Genomic DNA, 23,312 nt, shown 5'->3' with positions numbered 1-23,312 from the left:
TTGTTGGAATTCTGTAATGTTTGACTTGATTAAGGTTTTGGTTGTTTGCAAATTTATCCCTACTTATTATTATTTTGCTTCATAAAATAAATTTTGAGGTGGGAAATTGTGTCAGATATTTTCTTCATGGACAGAAAGAATTAACTCATGCCAACTGAAACCACAAATTGATAAAATTTGAGACTGTGAAAGACACTCTTGAAGTTCTGCCTCTTTTAAAAGATTTTTGTGTCTGTAGATATATTTGGAAAACCAAGCATGTGGCACTTGCTCCTCCCACAGGGTATGAAATTTCCCATCTTGTACATGGATTACATCATGTAATTTTAGAAATGACAAAGTGATACACAACCTTTCAGATGCAAAAACCAATTAGTGTTTGTGTGGGACTGGGCTCTGAGAATAGAACGCTACGACCTAGTTAGCTGTCCAGGAGAAGGAAACCAGGGATTCAGGCTTTGGAACTGTAAAACAGATACATTTGGAATTAATCTTTCACACTACAAAAGGGTCCATCAGAGGGTTACTTTAAATAGAAAGCTTGCCTAGTACACTTAGAATGATTCCTATTTCTAAAAATTAAATATAACTTATAAAATTTCAATTCATACATTGTTTTTCTGGAGTACAGCATTTGTGTACAATGACAGCTCCAAGAAACAGATGTACCTGGTAAGAAAGAGGATAGGAAGGCGGTAAGGGGCCTGTGTCCCTTTGCTGTACTGGAGAAGGATGTTTATTAACCAACAGTGGTCATGTCTCCTCATCGTGGGCCAAATACTCTCCCTTTTTAATCTGTCACCTCTTACACACTTCTTTGTACTGAAACTTCCTTCAGGATCCTCAAATATTCCCTTTTCTTCCAATTCTTTCTTCAACTTCAACTTCTTTCCTGTGTCAACTCACCATAATCAGCATTTTCAACACCATGTTCATGACAACCTGAAACTCACACCTTGCTTTGTTCTTCTCCATAGTGTCCTTGTGATGTTATCCAATCCTCTGGACCCAACCATCTCTCTCTTTCTCTCTCCACCTCTCTCTGTGTCTTAGTTGATAGATACTACTTGGACCTCTGCTTCCCAGCCTTTGTGACACCTTTACCTTCTCTATGCACTATACCACCTTAACCCTCTGTAGCCAGGATATCTTCCTTATGTAGGACTCCAATATTATCTGCATTCAAACCTGCAGTAACTCTACTGCCTCTAAGATTGAGTGAAGTTATTTCACTCTGGAGTTTAAAGTCGCCAATGATACATATTCCAACATTGTATGTTCCAGGGGTTCTGAACACAGACTGATGCTGTTACTCTCCCTCTTTTCAAATGCATTCTTGGTTTGAGAAACAAGATGAGACATTTTTATCTGTTGTTTGTTTTGTTTTGCTTTGATTTTTGATAGTCCTAATGACTAGAAAGGTGCAAATGATGTTTAGTGGACTGGGACCAGAATATTGATCTTCCTACAGTGTTCTGGGCAATCCTACAAAATGCAAAAGGATCCTTTATAAAGTGTCCATAGCACACTATGGATAACCTAAAGTGTCCACTGTTTCCTGTGGACACACCACAGTCAACCTACCACCTTAACCTGACTGTTCTTTAGCCATGGTCATCCCCCGAGTCTAGTGGACTATTAACCAGTCTTTAGTAGTTATCTCAGCTAAACACTGTTGTGATGAAGCACTTCAGGGTTACCCCATCCTTACCCATAGTTTACCAAAGCCCACAGTGCCTCTGGCCACTTTTTGTGTTTATGTTAGTTCATCTTATAATTATATATCTTATTCCCTGTTAGTTCATAAATACTTTAGGGAAAGACATTTTCTTTGTTTTCAGGTGCCTACAGTATCTCATTTGTAATTTAACTGTATACAATAAATACTAAATATTTTTTATTTGTAGTAGGCTAGATAAATTATTAGTTGGGCTAGGAATACCATGGTTTGTATTTCTGCAATTTAAATAAGTAAAATCTTGGCATTCAGAGTTTTTGATCCCTACATTCCTCTCAAGTTCAAATCTGTTCTTGCCCCCAAAATAATGAACTACTAGATATTCAGACATTTTTTTCCCATTCTACACCCTCCTATTAGGCCATTAAATGCCAAATTACCTCCCTTTAATAAACAAAAAATTTGAATGTATGTACCTGAGATGTGTGAGGTGAAAAGTGACTTCCATATTGATTTGTGCTTTTAAAAAATTTTTTCAAGTTAAGGAGTTAAGAAAAGTTTCATTGAAGAGGTAGGAGGTTGGAGATATAGGGCAAATGTGAAAAGAACAGGATAATAAGTGCAAAATAATGATTATGAAATTACTTATCTTCCTTTCCTATATCTTAAAATCTTGGTACCTGGTATGATATATCCCATTTTTGCTGCTGTTGATTGTTCTTGGCTTTTCACCCTTCCACATAAATTTTATACTCAGCTTGCATTTTTTACACAAAAAGATAAGATTTGGATTATATATATTAAAATCTATAGATCAATATGGAAAGACCTGAAATCTGTATAGTATTGAGTCTCCCTTATCATAAATATGGTGTAGTTTTTGTAATTAATTACATTTCTTTAATTCTTTTACTAAGAGTATAATTTTCTTCATAAACTTCTTTATGCCTTTTGTCATATTATTGGTATATTCATTATAATTGCTAAAATAATTTGGATTGATGAAACCATATCATTTCATTCTCTCACATTATCTATTCCTCTTTACTTTCCTTCAGATCATTTGAATATACATTCATTCTATTTCTCTTCTTACCAGGTATCCTAAGAACTTCACATGTTACTTTAAAAATTTTGTATATAATAAGTTTGTCCTACTTTCAAACAAAAGAAAAATCTTAGACTATCATGATTACAAATCATTCCTGCCTGACTTACATAGCTATTAAACTGTATTTTATTTTTCATCATGATTTTTTAAATTGTATATTTAGATATTACCTTATTATCTTTTAAAGCTGTAACTTATTTAGACTTGCCCACATTTTACTGTTTCCTTATTTGTTAGGCTTACATTTCAAACCTTCCTCCTGGGTCATTTTCCTTTTCCTTAAATACATCTTTAAAATTTCCTTCAGCATAACTCTGTTAGAAATAAACATCAGGAAATACTTTCCTGTTTCTTCTTTCTTAAAAGATATTTACTGGATACAAAATTTTGGGTCTTCATTTCCCCCTCTATGCCTTCAAGATGCTATTCTATGTTTCTGACTTGTTTCTATTAAAATTTCACCTATCAATCTCCTTGTCGTTTTGTCATTATTCTGCTCTTTCTAACTGCTTTTAGAATTTCTATTTGCCTTTGATATTTTACGATTGAACTCTCTAGTGTATAAATATGGATTTATTTTTATTTATCTTGTTCAGGATTTGTTGGATTTCCAGAATTTGAGAATTGGCATCTTCCACAAATTCTGGATAATTCTCAGTCATTATCTCTAAAATTTCTCTATGTCATCTTCTTTATTCTCTCTTTCATGAACTCTAATTAAAGGCATTTTAAAGCTTCTTACTCTATTTTTCATGTTTCCCAACACACACACGATTGAAACTTGAACTTTGTGCTGTTTTCTGGTAATTTTTTTCAGATCTGTCTTCTAGTTCTTTCAGTAGCTGAATGTAGGATGATATTTATTCTGTTTGTTAACTTTCCAATTCAATTAATTTTTAATTCTATTCCATTCTAGAAGTTATGTGATGCTTACAATTTGGACAGTGTTGAAAATCTATGTTCTTTCTACATATTTTTAGTCTTTTCTTTCTTTAAACACATTTACTTTACATTCTGCATCGATATTTCTGATCTCTGAAGGTTTTCTCAATCTAACTTGTGTCTGCTATTTCTTGCTCATGCTGTATGGTTTTGTTGCAGATTTGGAATTTTTATCTCTATTGTGAGTTCTTGGTTACTTGGACCTTTGTCTCTTGGTCCCCCATCCCCTTGTCTGCTGTAGGGGACTCACAGATGATTAGATTTTGCTCCTCCTCATCATCCAGGGACACTAACACATCAGGACCAAACTAAAACTTCAGTTTGGAGTTTCTCATAAAACATATATACTAATAATTCTGATTTAAAACCTGCTCGTGTGTGGGCTTGTGCTTAGGATTTCTCAGGATTATATTACATATTTCTTGCTTTACCTGGAGCCAGATAGGAAATAGGTCTTATCCTCTGTATCTCCCTATGTAGAGTAGATTTTATTGTTCTTGGTTCACCTAATCTTGGTCCCTTGAGGATTCTGACTTTTGATAGGTGTTTCTTATTTCCCACTCTGCTTGGGCCCATTCTGTACTTTTCCCATGTGGTTCATTAAAATTCAGGCCTTGCCCAGCCTGAAGGCCCAAGCCTGTAATCCCAGCTACTAGGAAGACTGAGGAAAGAGGATTGCAGCCTGAAGCCAGCCTCAAAATAAAAAGGGGTAGAGATATAACTCAGTGGTAGAGTGTCCCTGGGTTCAAGCAAGAAGAAAGGAAGAAAGGAGGGAAGGAAGGAAAATTCAGGCCTTAGGTCAACAAAAATCAGTATGAAACCTTCCTTGCATTTATATTCACCTAGAATGAGAGGCTTAACCAATCATTTATTAACTTGCTGATATCCACACTAGATTGTAACAGTATATGCACACCTGCTCTCCTTTTCACTGCTGCATCTATAGTCCTTAGAATGCTCTCTGGTACATGGTCAGTACTAAATTCCTATTTGTGGAATGAATGAATGAACGTGATCATGTCCCACAAGCATGATACCATTTATTTCTCATAAAATTTTGTGAAGTATATCTCATGTTTTCCATTTTTCGAAGAAAGCAAACTGGGACTCAAGTAATTTTAAGTAACTTACATGAAATTATATAGCAAGAAAACAAGTTTATAACTGAGTCTGGGCCTGTCTGCTAGCGTTTCCTTTACATGATGCTGTCTGAAGACTAAACTTGACCAATGTGTTTGAACAACCTCTAAGAGCTAGAAATTTCTGACCTGAGGTTCATTTTTTGAGGATAATCAGCAGAGAGCTGTCCGGGGCACTGAACTACCTCACAGCAAAGCTCTGTTGGAGCCAGTGGAACATTGTATACTCTCAGTCTCGCTAATATAGACTTTGATTGCAGGGAGATTCCCTTCTCACCCTACTGTTACACTAGCCACTTTGCTTCAGCTCTGCCGCCTCACAAGAGATTGTAATCAGCTACCTGTACTGATATAGCCCCAACCTGCACACAAGCACCCAACACCTGCCTCCCTCACAAGCAAGTCATGGACTAACGCCTGCCTTCTCTATATTCTTCAATCCTCCGTCTCAAAATCAGCCTAGCTTCCAGGCCACATTTTTAAAAGCATCAACAACCAATCAGAACATATGAAAGGATGAACTTCTTCCTTCTAGGAATTTGTCAAACAAAGGGAGACTCGTGGGTCACTCTTGAGGATAACTCTAGTGTGATTATTGAATTAAGAATATTGTAAAACTGATACTGGGTGGGTTTTTTTTTCTTTTTTTCCCTCAGTAAATGTACTCTCCACCACAATAGTCCATCTATGACCCTTGTTTCACACTCAGTGTACTTAAGAAAAAATAAGGAATCTCTTAGTTAAAATGTTGGAATAAGAAATAGCTTTTCTGGTGATGACCATTTAAGTGCTAGAAATAAAAAAATACACTGCCTTTCTCATTCATAAACACAGTCTGGGCTCAGAATTTTTAGCTGATTTACATAGAATTTAGGATTCATAAATTCTAGAAAAGAATTTTTTAAAAAGTATTTATTTATTTAATAAAAGATTATTGATTTAGTATCTATTTAGTGGTGTCTTGAATGGACTTCCATGCCTACCGAAACATCATTTTATCAAGCCCTCACTTGAGCCACATCTTCAGAGTTTATAAGAGTTGTCTTACTAATTCAGTGACTCTAGTTATGTGACTTAAGTTCAGTGGCCCTTGCTTACATTGTGTAAAGAAGAGATTGAGATGTTGCTTACCAAAATCTAGGGACAAGATTTTTTTTCCAGGATACTTATCATTTCTGAAATATGCAATTTTTATGACAGTCCCTCTCTGAAGGTCAGTTATCAAACTCATTAAAGTTCTGCAGTGGAAAAACACAAAAGCCAAAGGATAGAAGCTATAGTCTAAGCAAGTGCCTTGCTGCCTGTCAGTTGACTTGTATCTCTTTCTCTTAAAGCTCAGATCTTCTTGAGATACCTCTAATTTTTTCTAATTAACAAAAATCTGTTTTCTTTCAATCCCATACCTCATGATCAGGAGGTGCCAAGCTGAAAGGGAAAATATATAGCTGTGGTGGGAGGTTGCAAAAGAATTTGATACCTCCTCATTATGTCTCTGAATGTCTTCTAATAGGGAGGAAAAATTAAAGCAAATGGGGAAGGTTCTTGCAGGAAAACTATTTCCATGAAGGTAAAAAAAAAAATAAATAAATATGTAAACAAACCTAGTCATCTGTATTATGAACATAGCCATTGATATTTTCAGCTTGGCTCTTTACCACAGCCTGGCTTGCCATACCCAGAAAGCACTACAGTGAAATATACAAACAATTCACATAAGAACACATAACACTCCAAATGTGAAAGGAAGATTGTAAATTGATTGCTAGTTCCCTCTGCATTTCAGGCTTCTGCTGCCTCACAGATCCTCGGAACTGAACATCGTCTGTGCTGAAATGTGATAGGGCCCGGTGGGAGAACTCCCTCTGGGTTGATGTAGACCTGTGGCAACCATGTTGACTGCTCTTTTTTGAGCGGCGTGCTCTCTAGCGCCATCTAGCAACCAGTTGACGAGTCCCGAGCGGGACTCCAGCCCCTCCGACTGCACCGGGAAGGGTAGAGGCTTGGAGATTTCACACTGAACAAAGGCGTTCAGCCTCAAAGTTGAGGAGCCTGTGAAAAATGTCAATCCTTTCCTTGACTTTTAAAACCACCCTCAGTTTGAAACAACCTTTCTCTATGAAAAATGTCAAAGAAAGAACATCAAACAAAATACTCAGAAGAGGAAGTGATGAAAAATGGGAAATTAATAAACAGGGAAGATAGGAGAAGAGCCCCCGTGTGTAAAATGGCCACCTTTAAAAAAAAAAAAAAAAGTTAAGGACCTGAATTTATTGTCACACATAAAAGATTTGCATGAAAAGAGTGAGCAAGTGACATATTTAGGTTACAACATATCCACTTGAGAAAGAGAATGAGCTGCAGCCCTCACGGCGGCTATTCTGATGCTGTAATTTCATGTTCTTTTCTATCCTTCAGCACTGCTTGTTAGCAACCTAAAAGGGCCTTCCTCCTAACCCAAAGGGCAAGCCAGAGTACATTTTCCTCTTCACGCTTTTTGTAATACTAATTAACTAATTCCCAGCCACATGAAGGGAACCTGCAAAGATACGCCAGAGGCGAACTGCTAAATAAATGGTGACAGATTTCTCAGTTTTCAATTAGATGAAATGACATATTGGGACAGAGAGTGGCCTGACTTTCTAATGATGAGAGTTTTATGAGTTTTTCATTCCTAGAAATGAAGAGAAACCCTGGCCATTTCTCCACTCATATATAAAAGGAGGACCCACACCCACATCAAAGTGAGATCCTGCCTTTGGTGGTTACATTTGTGCTTAACCGAAAGTAAGACTTGGTCCCCAAATGCTGCGTTTTAGACTGTTCCTGCTGTAGCGAAATGTCTGACAGGACACAGTACAGGGACCAAAGAGAACAACCAGCCTAATTAAATCTATACAGGTGGCACTGTGCTCTGTTCAGCAGCTCTGACTGGTTCAGCCCCGCCCTACTCCCTCCTGACTCCAGTATTTGTGTAGCGAATCTCTTGCTAGCATGGCAACTGTTGCTATGTTTGCAGTAATAAGAAGTGGGTGATGCGGGTGTCTCAGTAATGATCCAGATACAAGAGCAATGATTTCTAAATAGATTTCTGAAGCAGCTCTTACAATGGCACTGCACACTTTAACAGGTTTAATTTCTCATTGATTTTTTCTTCTTCTTTTCACCTTTAGCACCTTCCATATGGACTAAAGTTAACCCTCATATAATGCAAAGGTGGCAACATTCTTCCTTTCCTTTGGTAGCATTTGAAATAGGATGTTTGTTATTTAAAAACACATTTCACAAGTCATTGTGTCTTATCTTCTTAGAGCCCATGAAATTTATTTTTTCTTGGTATTTAGGTAATAGCAACTAAGGCAACCAGAAAAAATCATGGATCCAGGAAGAAAATAATTCCAGTATTCATGAAAACAGAATGAAAAACTCATATTTGTGAGTTAGCTGATCATTTTCTATTAATGAACAGCTGACAGCCATCAGTTGCAAACAAGTATGAAAAATTCACTTGTGGATATTTACCATCCTACACATACTCTTCCAAAGAGACAACTTAAAAAGCGAAATCTTTTTTTTTTTTTTTTCTTTCTCATTTGTTTGTTTAGTGGCCACAGTCAGGCACTTACTTGCCAGTAGGCTTTGACTGTGCTCTTGTCACAGCCTAGGCCCTAAGCAGGTATATGATACAGATTAATATGGCCATGCACACTGATGCAAAAATTAACTTGACCAAAGAGTGAAAAGAGAAGATATATTGCATGCTTTGACCATTTACTATGTTCTAGACATTATTGTGCATTTTTTGTAGGCCAGTCATAACATTGACTTATCACAACTCTTCTACAAGGTAGGAGTTATTTATCAGTATTCTGCAAATGAGAAAGCTAAAGCACAGAAAGGATAAATGACCTGCTCAAGGCTTTGCCAGCCAGTAAATAGCAGAGCCAAGATTTGAGCCTAGATCAGCCTGACTCCAAAGCCTATGATCCTTTCACTCTTTACTGAGCTGTTATAGTGAGACGAGAGCTGCTGTTATACTAGTCAGTGGTGTGGTGTGAGCAAATTCCTTCCTGCCCTGGGTTTCAGAATTCTTGTCTATAATGAGGCATGTGAACTGCACACTTGCTCTCAAGACGTGCTCCACAGACCAGCAGCTTCGATATCATCTAGGAGCTTGTTAAAAGAGCAGGATCTCAGCTCCACCAAGGTGTATTTAATCACCATCTGCATTTTAACAAAATTTTAGCAGATGACTTGTGAAGGTACATTAAAATTTTAGAAGCATAAAACTTGCCAATCTCTGTGGACCCTTTTACCTCTAATGTGCTTTGAATGTTTTCCTGCCCACATCTTTCTATATCCTACCCCTTCAGCAGGGTTGACTCTCCCTATAAGAAGTTCTAATCCCATCCTTACAGTTAATTGTAAGATTCCCTGTCTTCACAGAAAAGGTGTATCAGTCTTAATTCACTTACACTTTTTACTTAGTATACTATCTGTTTTGCAGTAGACCCATCTATGTGAAATAGCGTGTGCCTACCAAATGGCACAGTGTATTCAACCAAACAAAATATATCGAGAGGAATGTTTAATAAATATTTAGCTTAATTTTTGTACAAATATCATATAGTGTTCTGATGGTAAGATCCCCATCTTACCCATTGTAAATATTTCAGGGCAAGCATAATCCAAATGTTTTTAAAATACAGGTCCAAAGAGGCTTGCAAGAAGACAGGACAAAAAGAGTTTTCAAGTTTCCTCCTCCTCCCCTGACCCTTTTAGCACATGGATACATGAAGGATTTAATTAAGATCAAGCTCAACCCCAAATCTCCTCCTTAGGAAATGTTCCTGATTACCTTCAATTAACTAGATGCTCATGATGTTTGCTGTTAACATATCTGTGCATATCCCATCAAAGCACAGAAACTATATTATAATCATAGGTGCAGCTGTATATCAACTGCCCCCACCAGATATTTATACTCCTTGAGGTCAGGAACCCTGTCTTTCGTCTTTGCATTCTTAATATTCATCACAATGCTTGGCACTTAGTGTAGTATATATGTATATCGAATGAAGGGATGAATTAATGATTAAATGAACAGCGCAATCAGTGCAAATCTTTCTGATCCCAAAGTCTCCTTCTATTTTAACGTACTTCTTATTGTCCTTCATAATAAGGTGGTTTAGTGATACCAAGAACATGGAGAAGTACAGTTCAGTGGTGAGATTTTTAAAGTCCTCATTTCAACCCTGTTAGCATTATCTACCAATATGGTACTTTAATTTATTTTCACATGAGCTAGTCATCCAGTTTCATGAGCTCTGAGATGTAGAAACTTAAGTACCTCTGGGATAAGTAAGGTTTAAAAATGTAGCAACAGGGCTGGGGTTGTAGCTCAGTGGTAGAACACTTGGCTGGCATATGTGAGGCACTGGGTTGGATCCTCAGCACCACATTAAAATAAATAAAAGTATTTTTTTAAAAAAGTCCAATTTTAAAAGAAAGTGTAGCAACATTTGTTTATTTTCTTCTTTCAGTCAGTCATGTAGTCATTCAACAAACATTTACAGAGAACCTACTTTGCCAGGGTTAGCCAGGGACTGGAGATATCAAGAAGAGGGGCTGGGGAGATAGCTCAGTTGGTACAGTGCTTGCCTTGCAAGCACAAGGCCCTGGGTTCGATCCCCAGCACGCCCCCCCCCCAAAAAAAAAGAAGAGTATGCCATATAATGTTTTCACCCTGTAAATAGTTATGGAAAATGGACACCAAATATATTTGTAATACTATGTGATACATATGCTAGTGGGCACATGACTCTAGGCTAATGAAACACAGAGGATTACTTAGAGTGTGGAGAGGCAGGCAGCAATCACAGCAAGTTAAAGGCACATGGACATCTTCCTACAAAAGGGGGTTTTAGCAAAGAGGTACATGTGGAATTAATAACTTTACTAACTGACCCATATTGAGTTCTTCTTTTGTACCAGATAACAGGCTATGATTTTTAAATGTGCTCTTTCACTTGACCAAAACAATGAGAAAGGTTATTATCAGTTTCTGTACTTTACAGATGAGAAAATACAGGTGGTAAATGCCTGAGGCAGGACTTGCACCTAGCCAGAGTGGTTCTAGAACTGGTGAGTGTGTGCACTAAGCTCTACAAAAGAGAGAGCATTGGAAAAAAAGAAAAGAAAAGAAAAAGAAAGAAAGGAGGGAAAGGGAACGGGGAGGGGAAGGGGGAGGGAAGGGAAAGGAAAAGGGGGAAAGGGGAAAAGGAAGAGAAAGAAATAGTCGATAGATCCAAAGGCAGACTGCATTGAAAGGACAACTAGTGACTGGGATTTACAGAGCAGTGGTGTGGGAGATTGCAGGCAGCTGGGAGGACTGACAGCAGTGAGCAGTGGGGCAGAGCCTGGCCTGGGGCTGGCATCTGGTAGAAAACAGACTCAGCAGGAAGGGTATGCTTGCCCATACAAGGGTGGGAGTGGATGTGGTGTATTGGAAGCACATCCCGGCAGAAATACCTGTGCTTAAATCCCACTTGTGCCTCCTAAGAGCAGTGTGTACGTGGGCCTTGGTTTATTAAAACAGGGATCATGTTGTTACCTTGTCTGATTTGTTCAAGGACTACAGAAAATACTTATCGAGTACTTAATATCATCCCTGGAAATGTGGGTTGTTTTGTTTTAAGCTAACGATAAATGTCTCCTATTTCATACTTCTTCTCAGAAACAGATAAATTCCTTTCTGAGGCTGAGGAAAGAAAGCTTGTGCCTGCATGAATGTGGGATCCTCCCAGCACTCTCCTCTTCTTATCACTCATTCTCTTTGAAATAGGGGGACCTCCTTTTTCCTCATTAAATAGCAGCTTTACCCATAAATTTCTCATAGCCTTTCCTCAATTTTTTTTTCCTACTACCTGATTGTCAGATTCAACAATGATCACCCATCCTCAGTCAAGTTGCCATTTTGTTTAATGTATGGGTTTCTGGATGTTTCTACACAGCAGCTACTCACGTGAGAGTGACAGAAATTGGGAGAAATGACTTTTGGGGATTTCAGTTTTTCTCTATAATCCCTGAAAAGAAAACCTGTAGTTAATTGTGGATATGCCTGCTAAAAGCTAGAGTACTACATAAAATATGGAGAAGATTTAAAATGCTTAAGAACACATCTAAAGGTACTGGTTTCAAACACATTAATATTTTTCATTCTATTTTAAAAATTGCCTTTTATCATTCAGGGCAAGATGAACCTTATACTCTTACTTACATTAATATTTTATTAGATCAACATAGAGGAAAATAAATTATGGGATTATAGAATAAATAATAACTGATGACAAAACAGCATGGTAACATGTTTGGTTGTTTTTGACATACCACATGTGCTAAGGAACTCCTAGGAAAGGAGTACCTAGGAACTCCTTTATGATATTGAGAGATCTGGTTTTCAATTTTATAAACAAGTTTTTTGTTACTTGATTATTCCTTGGCTATTTTTGTTTTCTAAAGGATGGAGAATTCTGAGTTAAAGATGACTTAACGGAAGTTTAACTACATTATTTCCTGATTTTTACTTCCTGAGATCTTTAGCACAAAGATCAATCATGAACTTGAACAGTAAACAAAGTTCATATGAACCTGAACAGTATACGAAGTTTAAATATGGCTTGGAATTGGAAAGTTCATAAAATTAATCAACTAATACAAATGTGTGCTGAGCTCTGACTTGGTGCGCAGTGCTATGTCTGACCCTATCCGGAGACATTCCCCTCCCAGTGTTTTGATGGTTAGTCTGACATAAACACTCTTGGCCAACTAAAGAGATTCTTTTCTTTCAACCCTCTTTGTATCACCCGTATTTTCTTTATTTAAGGAATTATCAATATTTTACTTACAGATGAGAAAAACGAAATGGATCATTTCCCCTCATTTCTCTAACCCTTCACTTACCTGATCCTGTTGCTCCTCCTTGAGGGTGTTTCCCTGGATATATGTGCATTCACCTAACATTCATTAAGCATCTACTATGTGCCATATCCTGTAGTACAGCTTGGAAATACATGGTGGATTAGACATCTCCCCAGTCCTGGGGGCATTTGTAGTCTAGTGAGGAGGTCAGAGAAGCAAACATGAGAGGGAAGTACTGAGCCAGGCATAGGATACCCTGATAGTATGGGAAGGCTTGGGGGAGGCTTCCCAAAGGCAGTGCTGTTTAACATGAATCTGGAAACATTTAAATAAGCAGAGAAGGAAAAAGGGCATAGTAGGAAAAGGAAGCAGCAAGATCAAAGGCAGGGAGATGGGAATCTATGTGACATACATGGAGGACAGCAAAGGTTGGGAGTGGCCCGAGTAGAAGTTAAGTATGGAGATTTAAAAAGAACAAAAGTAGACATAAGGGAAGAATATGGAGACAAGTGAGGTCATTCAATGAAAACTGGAAGGCAGAGAAAAACTTTCCTTATGCCTCTTCCCCTCCAGCCACTGAGACCTGAGAATCTTTACCCAGGTAGTGAGCATGGAAGGATCCGGGTGGCACTGGTTACAATAACCCATAGTCTTCCTTAGAATTGCACCAGGGCATGACTCAAAACTCAAGTGACCATAAATGAGCATGATGCCTCTGCAGCTGTGTTTGGAATGGGTCATCGCAAGGACTTAGGTAGACTTGAAGATAGAAAAAAAATGTGACCATGCAAATGGAATGAGTGACATGAACACAGCTGAGGTGCCTCTTGAACCCAAGATTGGCGCCTGGAAATACACAAAACCAGGCAACATGACAGGGGTTGCTCTTGGCATTCAGCCTATCTTGTAGTGATGGCACCATACATATGATCACTTATTTATGAGTCTGTCTCTTTAAATGGAAAGGAAAGGGAAATAAGAGATGCATCGTTCATGGAAAGAGAAAATAAATTAATTTACACAAAGGTTTCCCAGTTTGTAATTTGTTACTCTCTACATTGAAAGGTGGATGATGAATTTGAGATCTATTGAATTAACTGCCCAGCATCTCAGCCATATGCCTATTCTTCTTTATCTGCATCTCCACTCCCACACCACCCCATCTGCCTCCATCATTTAGTGCCAAAAATAACATTGGTCACATGGGTATTACTCACCAAAAGTTCTCTGAATGAAGGAATGAACACCTACCACTGACAGGGTGCTGTTTACAGTATTCTTTCTTCGCTGTTGAGAGCTTCATACTGTGTTTCATGGACACCCCTGCAGCACGCCTCGATTCACCAGGACAGCATCTCTTTAACAAACCTAATGACAAGATGTAGTGTAAGCACCCCAAGTTGGCTTTTTATGCCTCTCACCCAGGTAAATGATTCACTGGAAAATCATATATGCCTTCTGTTATCCATATTTTTCATGACAAGACACCTCAAGAAGAAAACAGACTCTTGTGGCTCTATAAAATTGGTGCTAGTTTTAGACTATTAACAAAGGCTTTTCAAAGGATTTTGGTGATGGAATCAACAAAGCAAAATGCTTGCTTGGTACATCCTATTTGGCCCAAGATCACAGCAGAGTGCCTGAGATGAGGAATTATTTGCTTGCGTATGTATGCTTTTATAGTTCATTCACTCAACTAGCATTTATTGTGCAGTTATTTTGGGATTTAGGAATGTGCTGATGCCATCCCTCCCCTGGATGAACAAATAATTTTAATGCAGCACACCAGAATGCTTTTATCAGAGAAAGTGCTGGGAAAAGTGAGACAGAAGCATTGTTAGGCGTTGAGATTCTGACGGTGAAGACTACCTGCAACAATCCCTTGGGAGAAAAGTTTTGTGAAGTAGGTATATCTTCCTCAGGGTCTACCGCATCTGCAAAGAGTCCTGCATTCTCACTGTGGATGTAGTTCCCTTTCCTTTCTTCTTTCTTCTCCTTCCTCCTTCCCCTGTCTCTAATCCGAGCCTAACTAAGTGCATTATCCAGAGGCAGCTGGTGCTACGATGTGGGAGTCCTAACTGTTTAACATCTTGTCACTTGCGTAACTGATGGAGTCATCCTTTTTGTTTCAGAGTTTCATGTTTAGGGGTTGAAAAACTAGATTGATGAGCATTACCAGAGAGAAATATTTTTTGAAAAGTAAGTGAAGCTGATGACACATTACTTTACAGTTTAGTGAAATTCAGCAAATCTAATTCTATTATCCTGTCAAAGTTTCACAAAAAGGAGACCTGAAAGCATATTTCAGATGAATCTTTAAAGATTTCAGAAGCCACAGTCACATCTTCAAAAATCAGATGCATCCAGTGCTGACAGACCATTGTCTTACTATTGGAGTAAATAATCTCCCAATAATTAATTGAGTAAAGCTATCTTTACTGATGCAGTGCCTACCTCTCCCTCCCTTGAAAAGATTGTCACATAGCACATGATAACCATGTTTTTCAATTCAAAGGCTTTTCAAAGTTTACAGATCCAGATATTCCCCAGCACATCAAAATAGAAGATTTTTTTTTATGAATCATAGACCAGAATACTGAAATGCAGGTTTTATAGAGCATTTAAGGCCAGATCATTTATGCCCTTGTTTATTTTTACAAGAAAGTATGAGATATGGTCTAATAAATGCATTCTGACCAAAACGCCAGGAGCAATTGTTTTAAAGCATTTTCCTACAACTTATCTATTTGTCAGAGGTTCACAAGCTGACAAACTGAAAGGGCTTTATGATCTTTCAGCAATTGGTGTGACTGTACACTTGCACTGAATTGCTCATTATTAAGAGGAAGAATTTAAATATAAGGAGAACATTGACGGAAAGATTCATTTTAATAGAAATTGCTACCTTTCTGCAATCTAACAATCATTCATTGAGGAAGAGAATTCTCAATAGAACTTAGTAAGAACTTGCTATGCATATATATGTGTGTGTATATATATATATATATATATTATATATAAATCTTATTAAATATTCCTATGTACCTACAAGGTACATACTATCTCCATTTTGAAGGAGGAAAGACTATTCAAAACAGTTAGGAATTATACTCTGAGGTAATAAGTGGGCAAGCTGGGGTGGAACTCATTTTATCTAAACCCAAAGCCCATGTATGCTCTTTTCAGGACAGCATAAGAAATTATGTTTGGAACTCATGATGAAAACAAGGTCAAAACAAGACACAGTGGCACACACCTGTAATCCCAGTAGCTTGGGAAGCTAAGGTAGGAGGATTGCAAGTTGAAAGCCAAGTGAGACCCTGTCTTAAAATTTTTTAAAAAGGGTTGGGGATGTAGCTCAGTGGTTAAGCACCCCTGGGTTCAATCCCTGGTACCCCTAACACTCCCAAAAGAAAACAAGGTCAAGGTTATGGTAAAAATGTGAAGAGGTGTCATGAGTTGAACTGTGTCCCCCCAAAAATATATGTTGAAGTCCTATACTCCACTACTTCAGAAATGTGACTTTATTTGGAAACAGGGTTGTTGTTGGTGTAATAAATTCACTGGAGGTTATACTGGAGTAGAGTGGGCCTTTAATTCAATATAAATTTATGTTCTTATAAGAATCAGAAGGAGATGCCCAGGAGAATGTTCTGTGAGGACAGTGGAGGTAGAGACATGGGAGATGTGTCTCTAGTCCGAGTATCAAGGAGGGCCGCCATCACTGGAAGATAGTAGACAGGCATGGAACAGACTGCTTCTCGGAGACTTCAAAAGGAACCAGTCCTACCCACACCTTAATTTTAGACTTCTATCTCTTGGAACTGAGAGAGAATAAGCACGTTTTGTTTGAAGCTATCCCACTCCTGTAACTATATTTTGGTAACCCCAGAAGACTAATACAAAGGACGCTAGAGTTTTCTAGAACCTGGGAAGAAGACTTCAGACTAAATGTTAGGTTGGCCCCTTTATGAGGGTAAATAGTCACATGTTATTTTACCTTCATCATTTGGGATTGTATAGAAAATCCATCCTAAGTCAGTAAGAGGTTCGAAAATCATTTTTGTTAGTGCCTTCTGAGAAAACAAATATCTAACCAACTAAAACTGTGGTGAACTTCTGACATTTTATAATGCCCACACACATGGACACTGGAAGAAAGTGTGATGTTTAACTAAGTTTCTCTCTTAGCTGCTGTTGCCATCTACTTATACAAGAGGCATAACCTAGTTAGAGCAGGAAATTATTGAGATCAGACATAACTCACGTTGGGCAGGTGACTGACATCTGATGTAGTCAAACTGAGGGTATCAAGGTTTGAAGGGGGTCAGACATAACAGGTGAGGGCGGGAGACTGTACACCAATAGGAATAAATAAGCTAAATCTGAGAAGGAGATTCAAGTAAGTCAAAAAATAGGTAGGATGGAATCTAAGCCAAGTCTGAGGTTTTTATCTTCAGAAGCTTTGCCTCGATTGGCTGTTTCTCTAGACAGGAAATCTTCAGTTGTTAAAAGGACCATACTTACCAATACCAACCTAATGCCCATGGAGTCAGTTTATTGTCCCTTTTCCCCTCAATATTCTGATATTTGCCTTTGTGGATGTGAGTGGAGAGGGGAGAACTAATGTCTTTAGGAACCTCACTGTAGAAGATGAAAAAGAGGGTACTTAATGCTGAAGTCATTCTCTTGGGATCTTTGAGCTGCAACTGGACTAAGGATGAGACTGAAGTTTAAATTACCTATATATTTATTAATAATAACTTTGGTATTTCCAATTGATTAAAATATCTGGTCATTTCTTTTTGTTCTGAAATTTCCATTAGCCAGAAAGGCAAACTGACTAATGTAAGGGACTAGTCAGTGAATGCTACTGCCCATTTATTTTATTCACTCATCTTTTCAATCTTATTTGCTGGGATTGGAAGGAATGTCCTAATTTCCAAATACTTTTCTAAATTCTGAAAATAAAGGAGGTCTGAAAACTAGGCACTACCATCTTTCATATAGGAAAATCATTTCCATAGCTTTCCTGAGGGTGACCTAGAGAGGGGAAGGGTACCTAATTGCAGAAGAAATCAGTTACAATGTTGTCATGGGAGTATTACATGTTAAAAGTGACAACCATAATATCTACTTTATATACAGATATGGCATTTTATATTTCCCATCACTAATTCAAACACTTCATTTCTCCAGGAGTAATAATGACTGTGTCTTCATAAAGCCACGTAATCCCCCCATCGCTTACAACAACCTAAGACTGATTACTGCTAGAATTTTCCAGTGTTAGAATAGTCTATATTGATGAAGCATCCTCATTGACAAATCCCAAAAATTATCTCTGTAGTGGTTAACCACTCAATAGATATTTTCTCTAGCAACCTCTCTCCAAATGTGTCAGAAGTCTAAAAGAAATATTTACAGTATGTGTTCCCATGGGCAGAATTACAAGGAAACACTGATAACAGTTCAAAAGAAAATAAAAACATCTTTTTTCACCAGTTCTGTTGATGGAAATTATAGTTTGTTCCCTATTTTGGCAGGTGCTAGTCATTATTATTTGTCACAGGAACCATTCTCAACACCCGGGGGTACTTTCTAGGTGTATTTTATCTGTAAGGGTAATTCTTTTACAGAAGGTTAATGTTATTAATCCCATTTTACAGATGGAAATAAAAGACAACTGGTTTTCTCGGGTCAGAGAGTAAATCAATGCCTCATTAACATTCATTAGAATTTTCATTCCATTCAATTTCAAATTAAGCTGTCTCCCTATGGCACTTAATTACTATTAAGAATTTTCTGGGGTTGGGGTTGTAGCTTAGTGTTAGAACACTAGCCTTGTATATGTGAGGCCCTGGGTTCCATTCTCAGCACCAAAATTTCTGAATGTCACTCCTCAATGATTCATATATCAAACAGTTGAGTCCACAATATGAACAGGAAACAGTGCTAGTGGTGCAAGACCTACACAGGAATTGGTAATGGGTCTTTTGAGCCAGCCTATGGAAAGTAATTTAGAGTCAGAGTGGCCTTCAATGACAACAGATAGTGATCTTTAGGGAAGGCTGCATATGTGTAGCTGTGTGATGAGCATTATGTATGATCTGCAATGTATGGCTCACAATGGCAGCCTCTATTATACCCCATTTAAAATATGGGAAAACTGACACTTAGAAAGTAACTCATATAAGAAATGCAGTGGGAAACAGAAAAAGGATTTGAGACTAGGTCATCTGAAGCCAGAGTTCATGTCTCAATCACAAAGCCAGTCGTTCTCAAAATTTAGAAAACATCAGAAGCAACTGGAAGGTCTCTTAAGAAAGGTCACTTGAGCCCATTCCCAGAGTTTCTGACTTGGAAGCTGTGCTAAAACTTCCTCCCAGGGAATGCTGAAACTGATGGTCCAGGGCCACACTGTGAGAACCACTGCTCAAGGTGATACCTACTATAATAATCTTCCAGTGTTCAACAAAGTTTTTGAGCAAGTGGTGACCTAGCCGGAGTACTGCTTTGAGGAGATGAATCTGGAAGCTCTCTGAAGAGTCCTTAAAAGTCAGAGGGCAAAAGAGGAGGTTACTCACTGAGACAAATAGAAACCAAAAAGAAGTCAATAGATATTGGGAGATAATGGCCCACCAGAATAGATGGAAAGAGTTTGCTGATTAACTGAGTGCAGGAGTTAGATGTGAGAGTCCACTATTTGGTCTGAGTGGCTAGAATTATTAGGTCATGAATAAAAATTGAGAAGAGTTCTGCCTTCTTGTTTAATTTATTTCCTATTTCCACATAACCTCTTACCATTTTTCCCTTGTTTATTCTTGTGATTTATGAGATTTCCACAGCATTTCTTTCTTCCTCTTTTCCTTTAGGAACCAATGTAAAGACAACTAGAGATGCTTACTCTCCTCTGAGGGGAAGATCTTATCTCAAGGACCTCTGTTTCTCCCCTACCCTGAAAATGCCCCCTTGTTAACGTGACCATGCAGCTCATACATCACTCAGAGATCTTAGTGGCTTCTACTAATCATAACTCTATTTATGGTTTCTGTGTTTTACTGAAGTCTATTTCAGGAACATATTGTCAGTAATCCATTATAAATGGTGTTCAGAATAGTATCTTTTTTTTTTAGTTTAAAAATATTGTATTAATATATCAGTTTTACCTTTTTCCTTTATATAATTTATTTTCCATATGTAAAGGGTGCACTTTAAAACACCTTTTACAAATATGCACTCTTTGAGGAAGTATTTAATCTTCAATTTAAAACTAACTACTTTTTGTTTTAAGGTACAATTTTTAAAAACCCTTAAATTTATTTTTCAAAATTAAAATAATAGGAAATCTAGAATAATAGGGAAGGAAACTTCTAGGAGTTTCTTTAAAATAAATGGTTTAATGAAATAATCCTGCAGAATATATCTTTAAAAGAAATTTCAATTTCATATGTTGAGTTTTCCTAATGCTAGTTGTCTGCAATGAGCATATATTACAGCTAAGATAAACCAAAAGTTCATGTTCCTAATGTTTACCACTGTATTGTGAAATGCTTGTAACCTATGCTTTAGTTATAAATGACCATTGAGTTTTTCAAAATTGAAGTGGAACCTTTAGTGTGAAATTTTAAATGCATAACATTTAAATACACTTGCAGAATTCAAGTGACCTTGCCTCCTACTTTTCTGCAAAATTTGAGGTCATTTCATTATTGCCACCAGCTTTCTTCCTTAGTCCCTCAATTCTCTCTGTGACTTCACAAAACCTTATCTCTGGACCTTCAGACAGTGCTTCTTCTTTCTCCCAGAAAGGGGTAGACTTGCTCCATCCATCCATTGGCCTCTCATCACAGACTCTGGCTCCGGCTTTTCCTACCTAAATCCTTGCTTGTCTGCTTTGACTTCCCTTGGTCCTTTCCTATGGTGTCACAATTCATGTCTCATGACTTCAAAACAATAAAAAACTCAATGGCTCTTTAAATGGCACTTTATTTTTTTTCTTCCTATTTCTAAGAAACTGATGTCTTGTAAGAAGATAAAAGGGAGGAAAGCTTGGAGCATATTGTGAGGTACTTGTGTCTTGTGCCTTTGGCATGACAAGTAAGGCAGTCCTTTCTGGGTTGTAGCATATCTACACAGCTGAAGCTGAGGGCAGGGGGAACTTGAAGGCAGGCTAACAAAAGGCAGGAAAGCCCCTCACTAAACTTAGACCTGGAGAAGACAAGTGGAACTGATCCCACCTTGGGGTGATTTGCTTGGGCTTTAATTCCTTAATCGTGAGTGGTGGCAATCTGAGAGTAGGACTACAGAGAAGACTGAGTAGGCCCCAGGGCCCTGGTGGCATTGTAGGAATCCTATTGGTGGAGCACACACACATACCTTCTCTGGGCTTCAGCTGCCCTATCTGATCTGTGTTCTGACAGATATCTCTCCTTTGAGCAACAGTTCAACCCTAAGCTCCATCTTTGTCAGATAACGCTCTCTCTCCAGCACCGTAAGAGTCTACAGAACTGAAATTGGATATTTATGGAGATGGTGTGTAATATTTACTGACTAAGAGCATGCCCTCGCAATCAGACTGGCTGGTTCATATTCTGGGATTGCCATTTGCTTTATGCAATTTTGCCCAAGTTAATTCACCTCTTTCTATTTGCTTCCTTTTCCATAGAGTGAGGAATATATGAAAAAAATAGTACTTCATCATTATTATGGGGATTAAATGAAGCAATGTCTGGCACATAGTTACTGCTCAATAAATGTTAACTATTTTATGAAATATACATTTTAGTACAATAAGTTCTTACTTTATCACATATACACATGTATGTATTATGTATGTGTTTTTACATATATGTGTGTATATATATATATATATACATATATAAATTAAATGCTACTATTTACATAAACCCTTTCCCATTTTCTTTCTTCCTTCCTGGTCTAGCAAATGATTGCTAAATCCCCACGGTATTCCAGAAACAGGGACACAGTGATCAGCGAGATGGACCCAGTCCCTGTCTTCACAGAGTTAGTGAATAGACCATTTCATTAAAGTATGATAAATTTTTTGATGAGAGGCACAGGCTCTAATAAATGAAATACATGATGAATAAATGAGTGAGTGAATATTTCTAGGTATTTCTACTTAACTGTTTTGATCCCTGAGAATAAGTCAGAATTTCTTTAAAACCTGTGCTAGTCTATTCACAATGCCATTTCTGCTATGAATCACAACTCCTCCAAGCTTAGTGATTCTGCGTCTGCATCCAACTGCTGTTAATCTTCTAAACCCACAGCTGAATCTCAGGTAGAGCAAAAGAAATCCGCACGAAGGAGATATGTATATCAATATCCCTCCAATGATGGATGGCAGGAAATAATTACTATCAGTCTTATTTCCTAACCTTCTCACTTTTCCAAAGCTCCATGCTGAGATTCACTGGCAGGGATTATTCTTAAAAAAAAAAAAAAAAAAAAAAATCTGGTTCAGGCTCTATTGGAAACTCAATATAGCAGGTGAAGCATTCAGGCTCGTGATGAATCGGGGCCAGACACAAATAGAAGGCTGTGGACTCAAGAGCTTCAAAGAGAGACATTTAGGGCAGTTCTGCTCTCGGAGCTGCTGCTTGCACTTGCTAAGAACCGGAATCCAAAGAAGGCAGCTGCTGCAAATGTGCATAAATAAAGGAAGGCGAGTGCCTGGCGTTCCTATGGGAACCTGCTGCAGCTCGGATTACCCAGTCCCCAGACACAATTTCCTTTGAGTTCAGCATCTCACATTAAAAGGTAGACCAAGAGGTACTTCCAGAGTGATGCTTGGGGAAATTTGTAGTACGAGTTGCATGACTAATTCTCCCAGCTCGGCATAGAAGACAGAATCCTGAGGGTTTTATACATTTAAAAAGTAGCATGAAAAAGAGAGAATCTGTCTCTTTTCCATTTTAAAAAAATGCAAGTGGTTGTTGTACTAGTCTCTAAAATGTATGTGTAGGTACATACACATGCGTGTGTGTAATTTCTAAGGAAGTAAACCCAGTTAACACTATTCATTTTCTGATTGGAATATTGATTGTTACTCAGATATAGATTAAAATTCATGCTTTTCTTAGGTCCAAAATCCATTGTCTTTTTACTGTAGTCCCTGGCTTTAATGGAAACTTTGCCTGTAGAGGAAATTCAAGATTAGACTGTGAACACATAAAATCCAACACTGCATGATCCACAGCTTCAAGAGGTTCATGATCGGAAGTTTGAATTTCTAATTCCAAGCCCAATTGTCCACTGGAAATTGAAAATCCACATTACTAATGAGAAGGAAGAACCCTATGCATTCATGGCAGCAGATCACAAGGGTTTCTGTAACATGGCAACACCACTGAGTGATAAAACAATGAGCTGTAATGTGGGTTCCCTCTGATCTTTCTCTTTCCTCTTCCTAGTCAGGTGACCTTGGGCAAATTGCTTGACCTGTCTGTCCTTCAGTTTTCTCATGGAAAATAACAATATGTACCAATCTCACATGGTT

The 23,312-nt window shown here is 37.9% G+C and overlaps 1 protein-coding gene across 3 annotated transcripts in view; it reads left to right on the top strand.

Annotated features, from left to right (window-relative positions):
• Tnni3k (TNNI3 interacting kinase) overlaps positions 1–23,312 on the top strand; it is a 281,569-nt gene that overhangs the window by 237,711 nt on the left and 20,546 nt on the right. The window contains exon 25 of one of the 3 annotated variants that reach the window (XM_047555371.1): positions 19,663–19,804. The exons of the other annotated variants lie outside the window; for them this stretch is intronic. Coding sequence (XP_047411327.1) covers positions 19,663–19,684 — 22 coding nt within the window. The 3' untranslated portion in view covers positions 19,685–19,804. Of the gene's footprint in view, positions 1–19,662; positions 19,805–23,312 lie in introns of those variants that run through there. 3 annotated transcript variants of the gene reach the window in all.

This window comes from Sciurus carolinensis, chromosome 1, assembly GCF_902686445.1.
Source record: "Sciurus carolinensis chromosome 1, mSciCar1.2, whole genome shotgun sequence".
Taxonomy (NCBI): Eukaryota; Metazoa; Chordata; class Mammalia; order Rodentia; family Sciuridae; genus Sciurus; species Sciurus carolinensis.
This window is presented reverse-complemented; position numbering and strand designations above follow the sequence as displayed.